The sequence below is a fragment of the Anabrus simplex genome, chromosome 1 (assembly GCF_040414725.1).
Source record: "Anabrus simplex isolate iqAnaSimp1 chromosome 1, ASM4041472v1, whole genome shotgun sequence".
Lineage (NCBI taxonomy): Eukaryota > Metazoa > Arthropoda > Insecta > Orthoptera > Tettigoniidae > Anabrus > Anabrus simplex.
The window spans coordinates 180,704,048-180,718,170 of NC_090265.1; the positions used below are offsets into that span (position 1 = coordinate 180,704,048).

Sequence of the window (14,123 nt, forward strand, 5' to 3'; positions counted from 1 at the left end):
CTGCATCAGTAAATATACGAAGTACCTTATTTCCGTCCATGTTATTGGGGAAAAGCATCTTGAGACCTTTATTTACAAACTGAGCAACTGTCTCCTGATTGGTTTTAGTTAACTGTCTGCTTCAGATCAAATATAGCGAACACGGCGTGTCAGGATCTAATTTTCCGACTATCAAGTGGGCAATATAACGACCTAGAGTGTCAGCGGTCTCCTCGAAAGAGATCCAGATGTATGAGTCTCCTATATCTTCCCTTAACCGGCTGACTGTGTCTTCGTGAAGAGTGTCCAGGTAGTTCTTTTCTTAAAGTTGATTCGGATGGAATGTTCTGATGACAATATTTTTGTAAAAAACTTTTAAAGGAAGGATTTTCAAGTGAGTTGAAGGGAATATTTGCCGACAGAAGAGCTCTGCGTAAGTCTGCATGGAATTCCTCTTTGCTTCCCTTATTTAGTAATTCCATTGTTAATAATCTTTGTTTAAGATTTGATTTTCTTTGCAGATTTTTCTGATGTTTAATCCACTGAGCATGTTGACTAAGATGCGATCGCCTTTCACTGGACACCTAGAAACAACAACAACTATGAATAGTCACAAATATTGTGTAAACCGTGCAGGTATATATAGACCAGATGAAAATATGCACAGAAGACTATTCAAATTCATAGGGCCTTGTAGCGCTGCCTGATCCCTCCAGCAGACATGCATCCTGGACCTTTAAGTGACGCAGAAGAGGTAATAATTCCATGTGACTATTCCTATCCTGGTCCAGCTTTTGTAAGACAGACCCTCCAACAAGGGTGGGCAGCATCTGCCGTGTACAGGAAACTGCGTACTTTTGTAGTGGACGATAGTATTGTGTGCGAGTTTCAGGAATGTTTTGGACAGTACAAATTCACAGTCCCCGAGCCAGGGGAAATAACCATTTAAGGTTTAAATCGCCGATCCGGTTGGGAATCAAACCCAGGGCCCTCTGAATCGAAGGCGACTATGCTGACCATTCAACCAAGGAGCGGATTACAGTAGAGGTGAATTTAATTAATTTCTTTTCCTGTTTTGTTATGTTCGGTTAGATTATGTTGGCCAACATTTTTGTTACTACCGGTACTGATGCCCGCACATGGCTGAATTCCATGTTTTTTCGTCCCTACATTTACTGTATGCTTACAAAAAAATCATTGCTGTATATATTTACAATGTGTATAATCTGTCATACACTTCCTACAATTCATAAAAGTGCATATCTAATTTTCTTACAATTTCCACCTTGTATTTTTAGGTTCCCTACAGCTGCATGATATTTTCATTTTTCAATACATTTGTACTATTATTCCTCTTCTAAAACCTGCTTGAAAATTTGCTTTTCTCCAAAATGAATAGACCTTACAGTACCACACAAATATAGCCAGATTTTAACGATTCTATAAACAAAAAATCAAGGGATCGGGATGCACTACAATCCCAATTAATATTTACTGTTATACTTCGTTTAGTGTATGTATGCTGAATTGATGTATAAAATGTATAAAACGTATTACAACTGAGAGATACAACGCCTACGTATTATGTATGACTCTCACACCAAAGTACGTACTTCAGAGTGAAATATAAAATAAATTTCACTTATCTCTTTGCTGCAGACGTCACAGAATATAATTTTTCCATCCGACGTGAAATGGGGAAACTCCTGCAACCACTGTTTAATTAAGGATGTCTTGGAAGCTGCAACTTTCAGCATAATGCACACACTGAAAATTTCTCACAGAATGGAATGAAGAGTTTCGTTTCCAGCAGGTCAATGGACACTGTCCCCCACCTCCTGACACATAGACTAAGGCACAAAGTGAGTATTCACAGCGGGAGGTTCTTAAGGACTTCCAGGGAGTGGTAATTGGTTTACAGCTTCACATTTTGTCTGAAAAGAATTTCAAGAAAATACTATTCAAGATACTGAAAACGAGTCGGCAAATATTTAAGTTTCTCCGACTAAATTAAAAGTGTTTTTAATCGATTTAGGGATAAAATATAGCAATTATAGGAATATAAGCCATGAGTATGACAAACAGATTAGAGTAGATGTAGGATATAGTAGTTACATAGAAATGAAAAGGTGAGCACAGGACAGGGTAGCATGGAGATGTGCAGCAAACTAGGACTGATGACCCAAAGAACAACACGACACTAGCATATAACTACCCATCACAGCTTACTAATACACATACAAGAGAGCTAAAAATAAAATGACAGCTTTCACGAGCTAACCTCTATGTTTCTTTTTCATCTATTCCCCTCAACAGATCTTACAAGGGATGTCCAATCCAGACTGTTACTATAAATGATCAAAATGAGAAACATAAAAGGAAGGATAGATAGATATGTCCAATCAGAAATTTTTATATTTCATGGCTTTTAAAATATCATAAGACCACAAGAAAAATATAGGCCATAACTAAGAGATAATATATTAATGATAATAATGCTAAACATTAGATATCCATTTAGTACGTCTCCTTAGCTAAATGGCGAGTGTACTGGCCTTCAGTTCACAGAACCCTGGGTTTGATTCCCCGATGGACTGGGGATTTTAGCCAGGTTCAAACTTGGGAGGGAGGGGAGTTTGAGATCACGCCTTCATTTACATACAACCAACACACTACACTACTAACACAGAATCACAGTACATATATACCTCCACATACGGGTTGGTGTGAGGAAGGGTATTCGGTCATAAAACTGGGCTTAATCCACATTAGCATTTTTTATTTTTACAATTTGCTTTACATCGCACTGACATAGTTAAGTCTTATGGCGATGATACAGTAGGGATGTGTAAGGAGAGGGAAGGAAGTGACCATGGCCTTTCTTAAGGTACAACCCCAGCATATGCCTGTTGTGAAAATGGAAACCACAGAAAACCATCTTCAGAGCTGCTGACAGTGGGGTTCGAACCCGCTATCTCGTGAATGCAAGCTGATAGCTACGTGATCCAAACCACTCAGCCACTTGCTTGGTAATCCAGATTAGTGCTCACCTGAGATAATAGGGAATAGGCCAGGAAAGAAGAAGAAGAAGATTAAATGTCCCTTTAACTGCTAATGATGAGGAAAGCAAAGTACCTGACTCATCTTGCCCAGTATGCCTTATTTTGGTGCCACCATTGGTTTTTGTGGTTTCCCTATGACCATACTATCTACGATGGTGCTACCTGAGGATACAACCAACTCCTGGGCAGATAGCCTTATATATGCACAGCTGTTAATAGTACCACATGCCTAGATGAAAAAAATTATGCCCTGAAAGAAGTTTTTTTTAACATAATGTTTAATATATTTTTATATTAAATAGTTTTCACTTGTAAAATGAAGTGTACAGGTTGGGTGGACCATTAAACAGAACACCAGTTCTTAACAAAAAAGTAAGGAAGTGGTAATTTGATCAAAGAAAAAAATCTAAAAACTCAGGAAATATGACATGATTAGAACACAGGAATTATAGGAAACAGGATGAGTGAAAATGTTAACACAACATTTGAATAACATGTTTCAATAACAACATAAGTTTGTGAGCAGCAACTTTTCGGTAATTATGAAAAAGCTCCTTTCAAGGTTTATTGTTGTTTTCAACATAATGATAATTTTGTTAGGGTATCATTTTTAAGATGGATTTGTCATTTAAAAAAAAAATCTAAACCATTCCTTTATATACATTAAAACTGTCGAATGATGATGTTTCTAAAATAAACACTTGGTTTAACTACAATTTAATAAATTATTTAATATTTGGAATAAATTTAAACAAAGAAAATTTGAAACTGAAATGTTACATGAAAAATATAATGCAAACAGGAACATGGTAATGTATTAATTACTCTATGCAAATAGTCCCTGAAAACACTATAAATTTAATTCCTTGGGACACACTAGCCATGTGGCATAGTTCTTTATAGAATGTTTTACTTTCTTCCTCTTGAGGGATATATTCCATCAGCTTGAAAATTTCATCAATAGTTTTCATCTTTATTAAAAGACACGCTTCAGGATATACTGATGTGGTAGGAAAAAATTAATTGATCAACACATTTTATATGAAACATATAACACTGTAAAGCAAAAGCAAGCAAAGTCCCCTCCGTACAGGCCATAAGGCCCTTGGAGGGGTGGAAAGTAAAGGCTTCCACTATCCATAACCTCAGCACTTGATAGTGGAGACAGGTCAGCTCTGTGCCCAGCGCCTTTGCCCCCAGGAATTAACCTGGTACGGTACTCAATTTTGGTGTAGGCTGAGTCGACTTCAGGGCCAGTGCCATGTGAACCTCCAGAAGTGGAAATTTCATTCCTTCCAGGTGAACTGAGCCTGCCTTTACTGCCTCGGCCAGAACCCCTTATGACACTGCAGGCCATCAATAAAGTTGTGTAATACGAAGGTAATCCCAAATGTGAGGTCTTCTATTTATTTATTTTTTATAAATACACACACCTGTTTATTTCTAGTTTACATCATTTTACAGCTTGAACATTTAGCTATTTTTCTACATAATCACCATTTTGGTAAATGCATTTTTGTAAACGCTGTGACAGTTTTTGTATGCCCATGTCATACCAGCTCACCGCCATGCTGTTCAGGAAGTTGTGAACCTCATCTTTCACCTCGTCGTCAGTGCTGAATCGCTTTCCAGCCAAATGTTCTTTCAACTTAGGGAACAAGTGATAGTCACTGGGTGCCAAGTCAGGACTATAGGGTGGGTGGGTGGGTGTGTGGGTGATGATGTTCCACTGAAACTGTTGCAGGAGAGCAACGGTTTGCCAGTGACGTGCGGGTGAGCGTTGTCATGGAGAATGTTTACGCCCTTACTCAACGTTCTTCTTCTCCTGTTCTGAATTGCCCGTCTGAGATTTTTCAGGGTCTCACAGTACCTGTCAGCATTAATTGTGGTCCCAGCGGGCATAAAGTCGACCAACAATACCCCTTTTTGATCCCAAAACACAGTTGTCATTACTTTACCGGCAGACTGTGTGTGTTTGAATTTCCACAGCTTTGGCAAAGAGGGATGTCGCCACTGGCGTGATTGTTGCTTGGTCTCAGGTGTAAAGTTGTCCTGTTCGGCTGCAAAGCATTGAAGAAATGCGTGGGAAGAATCAACTCGTTGCCGCATGTGGTCTTCAGTCAGCATGCGTGGCACCCATCTTGCGTACACCTTCCAGTATTTCAACTTTTCCATTAAAATTCTCTAAGTGGCACTTCGGGAAACCTCAGGAACCAAAGTGCAGAGATCATCCAGGGTGGTCCACCGATCTTCGCGCATGATTTGCTCAACCTTCAAGACTGTCTCGATGGAAATTGACGGTCTCCCGCTCCTTTGTTAGTCGTGAATTTCAGTCTGACTGGCTGCAAACTCTCTACACCACTTACGAACATTTTTGACATCCATGCACAACTCACCATACACTTGACATAGATAGCTAGCTGACATAGATAGTTAGCTGGAAAATTTATAATGTCCAATAATGGACCAACTACATTGGTATCACCATACACTTCCGTCAATTGGCGGGGAATTTTAATCAGTTCAGTACCTTTTGCATTCAAAAACCAAATGACTGCGGGCACTTCGCACTTGGCGGTAACATCCAACGGGAGCTCCATTCTCAGCGGCTGGCGAGCCAAGAGTGAGTGCCTCAGTGTGGCGTGCGCATGTTTATATGCGGACGCGGGAAACACTCTTCACAATATTGTGACCAACAGCCACACTAACAGAGTTCTCTATTTATAAAAAAATAGGAGACCTTATATTTGGGATAACCCTCGTAACTATACCAATATTACTGAAGGTTGGTGAAGTGAATAAAATGGCTTATTTTGATTTATTCTTTCTGTAAAATTGGAGCTCGTCTTTCTGATGTCTCAAGAGATGTCACATTTTTCTTGTAATAACTTGGGTATCAATTTTATAGTCTATTATACCAGAACAATCAAGAATCACTACTATAAACTTGGGCCTACTTGAAAGTCTTTTGCATCCTTCATGTATGGGTTGTTGAGTGCAGAAACAATGTAGGTCGCTGATTTACTTGTGTGCTATCTGCATTAAATTCCATTTTCCCTGAAAATCTAAAACTCACAATAATAACATGACTTTTTCCTTCCTGTTTAAAATGATGGAAACGATGCCTATAATATACCAGCTGGTCCATCAGCCCCTTGCGATCTAGTTTTATGCATTCTGCCACTTTTACTACAATTCTGAAAATCATCAGTCCGTCTCCCTAAACTGGAGTAATACGAGATGTGTGGTTACGGGCTACAAGACAGCAGGAATCATGAGCACCACCATTAATTCATTATGGGTACCTCAAATGAACCCATAAAATGAGCACGCATACCTTACAACAGGAGGTGCACATGTAGACTATAGTCCTAATACTGAAAGAAGTGTTCTGACAGCTAGCACAGGAGTAAGGGCCTACTGTAATGATGTGCAGTGTTGCCTCATTCGTACATTCTTTTCTCCTCCTTGCTCTCATGTTTGTTCAGACTGCTGTATCCTGCTGTAGCATGTGACAAGATCTAACTGAGAAGTGAAAGGTTTGGCAACTCCAAGCACCTCTAGGTAGGCAGCAGAAATGCCTCCATAGCGACCGCAGAGGTACCATCCACGTTTCCATGGCAGTTATACCCCTACTCCCTTCTATCCAGCCAAATAGGCAGTAAACAGACCCACCCTGTGCTAGCTATAAGAATGCTTCTTTCGATATCAGGACTATAGGAGCAGGTATTGTATAGAATGGGAACTGCACGCTGCATGTCAAGCCTTGCAGTAGCTCATGTGGCAATGGTGTGGGGGGAGTGATAATGGACAGTGCTCGAAGGTTTGAATACCATGCAAGTTTTTTTAAACTGCCAATTGGCTGGGATGTAGTAAGGCTGCATACTTGATAGATTTCACAGAGTGAAAAGGATGGAGGTGATGGTAGCTACGACAAAGGCAACCAGTTAGCTAAGTAGTACATGTTCCAAGCTTTGTAGACCACAGGTAAGTTAGGGAAGAGTGTACCCCATTGGAACGATAATAACATGTGATGGCCGGGAGGAATGTACCTCCGCAAACTCCCCTCCTTTGAGGCAAAACACAATACAAAGCTTATTCATTGCTTTGTGATGAATTCCAGCAGGGAGTATGTGGAAATGTTTCTAATTTATGGAGAAGCCAGACAGAATGCATACCAGGCACAATGCCTGTATCAAGAACGCTATCCAGATAGACGATAACCGACAGACATGACATTTTGGAGTATGGAAAGACGTCTGCGGACTACTGCGTTCCTGGGAAGGACACAGCCTGTTAGAGATCATCCTATGCCGTCCGCTCAAAATGAAGAAGTTATGTTAGACGCTATCTGATATAACCTTCCACTAGCTTATGGGCCATTGCACAGGACATAAACATCAGCTGGGCCAACTTGCTCGACGAAAAGAACTTCATTGGGATGATCAAATAAATGGAATTGTAAATAAAGGTTACAGAGCTCTTCATATGGTTATGAGGGTATTTAGGGGTTGTAGTAAGGATTTAAAGGAGAGGACATATAAGTCTCTAGTAAGACCACAATAACAGTATAGTTCTAGTGTATGGGACCTCTCCAGGATTACCCGATTCGAGAACTGGAAAAAATTAGAAAAACAGCATGATTTTCTTTGGGTGATTTCCGACGAAAGAGTAGTGTTACAAAAACGTTGCAAACTTTGGGCTGGAAAGATTTGGGAGAAAAGAGACGAGTTGCTCAAGTGAATGGTATGCTCCAAGCTCTCACAGGAGCGATGGCGTGGAATGGCATTAGTGGATGAATAAGGTTTTGTAGTATTCTTAAAAGTAGGAAAGATGTCAATCTATATATATAAAATAAGAGTTTTGTCTGTACACTGCTCAGAATTTGAAAAGAATGGTATTTCTGTATCGGTCATGTCCATAGTAACAAGAAAATGCACTTTTTAATTTTCTGTAATTTCTGTCTGTCTGTATTTAATGAAAATCGGTATGTGAAGTTGAGGGATGAGCCACTACAATCTAGGCTATAAATAATTTTACTCACGCTGATTGAAATGGTAGTTTAGGGGAAGGCCTAAAATTTAATTCTCAAATACTTATATTATTAGTGGTTCTATCGATAAATACTACATAACTAAAGTTATACAGAATTAAATTTCCGATCACTTATGTCATACCGGCTTTGATAACACAGATATTAATGAATTTGTATTTTTGTTGCCAAGTCCATATCAACGCCGAGCCACGAGAAAATGGGTTAACAGAATTTAATGACAGTTGGTATACAGAGTCGGGAAATAAGAAACTACAGTTTAAGTTATACACAATTTTATTCGCCTTGTATGAAATTGTAGTTTACGGGAAGGTGCCTAAAATTGAATTTTTAAATAACTATGTTACTGGTCCTATCGAAAAGTACTACATAACAAAAGTTACGGAGAATACAATTTCCTGTTTTGTAATCTATCAGTTTCATATCTGTATTGATACTTGGTATTCCCAATCACAAAGAATGGGTACCATCCACCTAATCAATACTTTATTATGTCTTGTTACTATGCAGTACTGGTTTCGACCTTCACAGTGGTCATCCTCAGCTGGTCATGAGATCTAAAGCTAACTTAATATGTAATTTAAACACATTACTAAATCTAATGAAGAATGTCACATGATATGAGTGATAATATTAAAATATACAATGATATGATGTGTCTTCTGGTTTAAAAAACAAGCGTCGATATTCTACGACATGTATATGTTACGCCTACATAAAATTCTGGTGTACTGTTCGTAATAGATAATTTGGTGAAATACAATTTCTACTCTTAAAATGTTTATAGCATTCTTGAGGTACACTTTGAAGTTTAGTTCATACTGGTGAATCGTTGCATACATTTATGTTTGTACTAAGCATTCTAGAACATTCTAGGATGTGGATGTGATAAAAACTAATAACATATAATACATTAAAATACGATAAAATGTTCACGTTATTCTTGCGGTACGCTTTGGAGTTATATTAATGTTGGTAAAGCATTATGTACGTTCACAGGCATGTTTGTACCAAGCATTCTAGATATTCTAGAATATTATCACAATACACATCGTTGAACATTCTACATTCATTTTATTCAAAATTAGCAGTGAAGAGGGGGTTTCTCCTCTGGCTTGGAGGTAAAAATTGCCTCCAAGTCTGATAGATTTTTGTGCCGCCAGTGCAGTGAATTGAGATTTTCCGATTCATCAGGTACTCCTAAGAAACAATTAGTAAAAGGGCATAGCTTTTGCCCTGGGACTTTCCACTATTCGACCCCCCCACCCCCCGAAAAAGGACTAAGAGTGTTCACGGATCACGGCTGTCTGCGGCCTGGTCATTCCAGCTCTGGAACTGTGGACTGTTAGTTTGGCAGCGTAGTACTGTTCGTTAAAGGTGAGAAAATGTGTGGTTTTTCATTTGATCAAGTATTTCATATGAAATCATTGCTTTTACTCGCGCCATTTCCACTGACGTCATTGTAATGACCTATGTTCATTTCAGTTGGGAAAACCACTAAGACAGTCTTTCTGAGGATGTAAAAAGGCAGGTGGAGAGTGACTGACTCCCATTATAATGCAATACCCTAACCTGATTGTGACTCATGGTGGGCAAGCGGGCCTACCATTACAATGAAAATTCCCTAACGCAGTCTTCATATGCGAAAACACGCTTCGCGATTTCTCCGTCGCGTTTCTAGAGTAATGTTATGCAATTTAATACAGTCTTGCACACAACGTGTACTCTACCTAACCTCCAATTCTGTATACAATGTAGAATTCTGTAGCGAAGCATGGGTACATCAGCTAGTATGAAGATAAAGTTGAAATTTAAGACGACAAACTGGAGTAAATATTCATTTATAGAAAGAGGAGTTAGGGATTGGAATAATATACTAAGGGAGACGTTCAATAAATTTCCAACTTCCTTGAAATTATGTACAAAAAGACTACGTAAACAAATGACAGGGGATCTGCCACCTGGGCAATTGCTCTAAAAGCAGATCAGTGACGACTGATATTCACGGCTGTTGAAAGGTTGAAATGGACAAAACATACAGAATGAAAGCCGTTGTGAAAGGTACTGATGAGGCGGGAGTCGTGATGATGTGTGTTGAACATCATATTAACACAGGTTTTAGGAACATTGGTAGAGAAAAGGATCGAACTGCCCCAGCTTTTATCTGGTGTTAAAATATGAAATTATATACACCATCTTCAGAGCTACCAACGTTCAAGATTGAATCCATAATTTCCTGAATGCAAAGCTTACAAGCTACATAACTCATAATACATAGCCAACTTGCTCTGCTCATGGTAACACAGCTAAAAGATGTTATTTACAATATTGTTCATCAGACTGAGATGGAGGGGTTCGGAAGCAAAGAAGTGATAAGTTTTCCCATGAGATGATCTGCATACGAGGAATCGGATGGTTTGATTTCCCCTTCAGAATGAAAAATTGTCGGTTAAGGTAACCAAGGCTTCAAAAGGCCTGTCTGCCATGACAACCAGAGATACAAGTCTGGCACCTAGATTTTTCTGACATTGATATTCCCAGTCTTTACCTGCCAGTAGACCTTGTGTGTGGATGAATGGATTAAAAAAAAAATTATAATAAATGTATTAAGTTACTGGATAAAGTGCACTAAGTTTCAGATTCACCTTAATACAACCTATGTCAGAAAAGTTCCAGGACTGAGGTCGTAAAAAACAGAAAAGTTGCACTAACAAAGTAACGATATGAGCTCCTGTCGAAGTAGTCCCCTTGGCTCTCTGTACACAATTGCCAGGATTTTTGAAGGTCTTGGAAGCAAGCAGGGAAATTCTCAACTGTGATGCTTGTAAGCTCCTGTGTCACAGCCTGTTGGATGTCTGCGATATCTTGATGAAGCTTTCCTTTCAGTCGCAATTTCACTCGCAGAAACAACAAAAAATCGCAAGGCGAGAGGTCGGGCAAATATGGTGGATGTGGGATGACAGTGACAGAATGTCTGGGCAGATATTTAGTAACAGATAAAGCAGAGTGAGGTCTTGCATTGTCGTGCAGTAAGAACCAATCCTGAGAATGCCACAAATCAGGGCGGTAACATCAAATTGCTTGTTGCAAACATTTCAAGACTTCAATGTAAAGAGTTTGGTTCACTATTTCACCTAGTAGAACATACTCATGGTGAACTAACCCTTTACTGTCAAAGAATGCGATCAATATTGTCTTTGTTCTCGAAGGTTGACATTTGGCTTTTTTTGAGGCTGGTGATCCAGGACTCTGTCATACTGCACTTTGACGCTTCGTGTGGGGGTCATACTGGTATCACCAACTTTCATTCCCAGCAGTAATCTTTGTTGGAAATGTGGAATCACATCTGGCTCTATCCAGTAGTTCCACAGAAATTCTTCGTCTTTCCTCTTTCTGGTCGTCTGTTAGGGTAAAATCTTATGACACACATCATGATACAAATTAAGCTCTTTTGATATCGCACACACAGTTACATGACGGTCTTCTTACAATAACTGCCTACATGCTCCACATTTGCATCGGAATGTGCTGTAGACGGGCAGCCAGTTCTGGGATCGTCTTGCACTAAATCTCTGCCTTCCTGAAACCTTTTGTGCCAGTCGAACACACGACTTCTTGACAGTACATCGCCTCCACATGCTTGTGTAATCATTGTCAATGTTTTACTAGGGGTTTTACCGAGCTTAATGCAAAACTTAATGTTCAGTCTTTGTACACAATCAGCATCCATTGTGTCACTGTCACTAAACCAAACAGAGTATTGCTAAGCACAGCCCTGCCACCTAGTGTGTGTGCGTGGGAACATGGCCAAGGCCATCTCAGAATGTACACATACCAGGTTACATAAAACCAACATTTGTTCGCTTTGCAACTTCAGAAATACGACACTTGTTCAAGAACTTTTCTTACAAAGGGTGTATCAAATATATTTAATTCTGTTGAGTTATGAGTGTGAAATTTCAAGGGGAAGAATTGTAGTACTAACTACTTCCTTATAAGAAGCTTTGGTGCAAGATGGAGCAAAACACCTAGACAAAAGGTTTTTCAAGAGTAAACATAGCATTGAAATGTGCGCCAGGGCATTTGATACTTTTACCCTGCCAGATTGGAAGTGGTGGTGGTTGTGGTGGTGGTGGCTCTATGAGGAAGTACAATTTGGCAGCCATCCTCTAGTAACACTAATCAGAGAGGGAAAAAATGGAAAGGGTCCAAAAAATGAAGATATCAGCCATAGAGAGACAAAGGCCGCAAAGGGCATAAAAATGAAAGACTCCTAAGACCTTGTGAACCTAATACTGTCGAGCTCATGATGTTGTTTGTTGTTTAAAGGAGCCTAACAGCTAGGTCATCGGCCCCTAATGGTACGAGATGTAACGAAACGATGTGATAATTAAAATTTTAAAATATATCCACTGATCAGAATTTAAAAGAAATGATGACATATGATTATGAGATTTTAAAAATCAGTGGGTCTGATTCACAAAGCCTTATTATCCAATAAAATTATAGAAAATATTGATTATAATGGAACAATGCATTGCCTTGAAGTACAGAGAGATACATCATTCAAATTAAAAGTTAAAATAACACATTAAAATATGCAAACGCTAAAATAGAATCAATGGGACAAAAGTGCAGTTAACAAAATTACACTAATACAAAATACACTTTTAAATACGATAAAAAAAAGGCCACAATCCCTCATAAAATTGATGATGAGGTCCGCTGACTGCTCATCATCTCATAGGATGAGGGAAGTGGCATTTGGGAGTTTTAGACTATGGCGTAGATCGGCCAGGTCCACGCACTCCGCAAGGATGTGTACCACAGTTAGATGACCACCGCAAGTACACACTGTGGAGCATTCACCCTTCAGTAGGTAAGAGTGCATTACTATGCCATGACCGATCCACAGACGAGAGGCTCGAAGCGAAGTCTTCCATACGTTCAGAGTTCCATTTATCGCTCTCAGTTTATTTGGGAGAGGGGTGGCCTGCTACTCCATCTCCCAGTGGGACATAATCAGATGTCTCTGCTGAGAGCAAATGTCACTGGCAGGAACCCTGTTAGGCAACAAGGGCAAGGTAGCAGCCTCCTTGGCAGCTAACTTGTTTCCCTCTACACCCATGTGGCTTGGGAGCCACATAAACGTAATTCTGGTGCCGGCATCCAAACACCCAGCCAGCAGGTCCTGGATTCCCTGCACCAGAGGGTGCCGAGGGAAACCTATGTCTATAGATTGTAGTACGCTCAAGGAGTTGGTACACAGCAGAAATTGCCGGCGCTCATCAATGTGTACTGCAGGGCTTCACAAAGAGCATAGAGCTCTGCTGTGTACACACTACAGACTTCCGGTAGAGGAAAAAGAAAACTGTTATTGTCAACAACAGACGCACAGCCTATTCCCACTTCTGCCCTCGAACCATCCGTGAAAACAAGCCACGGGATACCAGCCAACAACGGACAGGAAGGGTCTCCGATAAATGGAGGAGTCACTGTTCTCCTTCGGGCCGGTGTGCAAATCAAGAATGATTTCAGGTCGCCAGATTGTCCAAGGTCTTGTCGACTGACCAGACAAGGAGCCGAAGGTACATAAAATAATCTGTAACTGCTATCCAAGCGTATTCCAACTGGCTGCGTTGCTGGAGGATAAGCAGCGTACAGCCGATGGTTTCTATTGTGGAATACTCAAGGATAGCCCGGGTGAAGTGGCCAAATTGGTAACATGTAAAAAACTCTACGCTAAGGTGCGAGTTCTTATTCGACACAGTAAGAAAGCTTCTTGGGAGAGATATGTGTCGTCTATGACGTCACATACGCCGTCATCTCAAGTGTGGACCAAACTTCCGACATATTTCGGGTACTTTACAGAAAAACAATATATATACAAATCTCCACCTTATCAATACAAATTTATTTCACATTAAGCAGGTAAATATAGTCAAATAGTCAAGACTAGTTTCGACCCCTAGGGGGTCATCCTCAGTTGACATGCATTAAAAATTGTATTGTTCATAAAAACATCACAT

At 39.8% G+C, this 14,123-nt stretch overlaps 1 protein-coding gene across 2 annotated transcripts in view; it reads right to left on the reverse strand.

Moving 5' to 3' along the window:
* LOC136885392 (ciliogenesis and planar polarity effector 2) overlaps nt 1–14,123 on the reverse strand; it is a 103,673-nt gene that overhangs the window by 77,299 nt on the left and 12,251 nt on the right. The window contains exon 1 of one of the 2 annotated variants that reach the window (XM_067157916.2): nt 3,115–3,165. The exons of the other annotated variant lie outside the window; for it this stretch is intronic. Within the exon in view, the coding sequence (XP_067014017.2) occupies nt 3,115–3,123 (9 nt within the window). The 5' untranslated portion in view covers nt 3,124–3,165. Of the gene's footprint in view, nt 1–3,114; nt 3,166–14,123 lie in introns of those variants that run through there. 2 annotated transcript variants of the gene reach the window in all.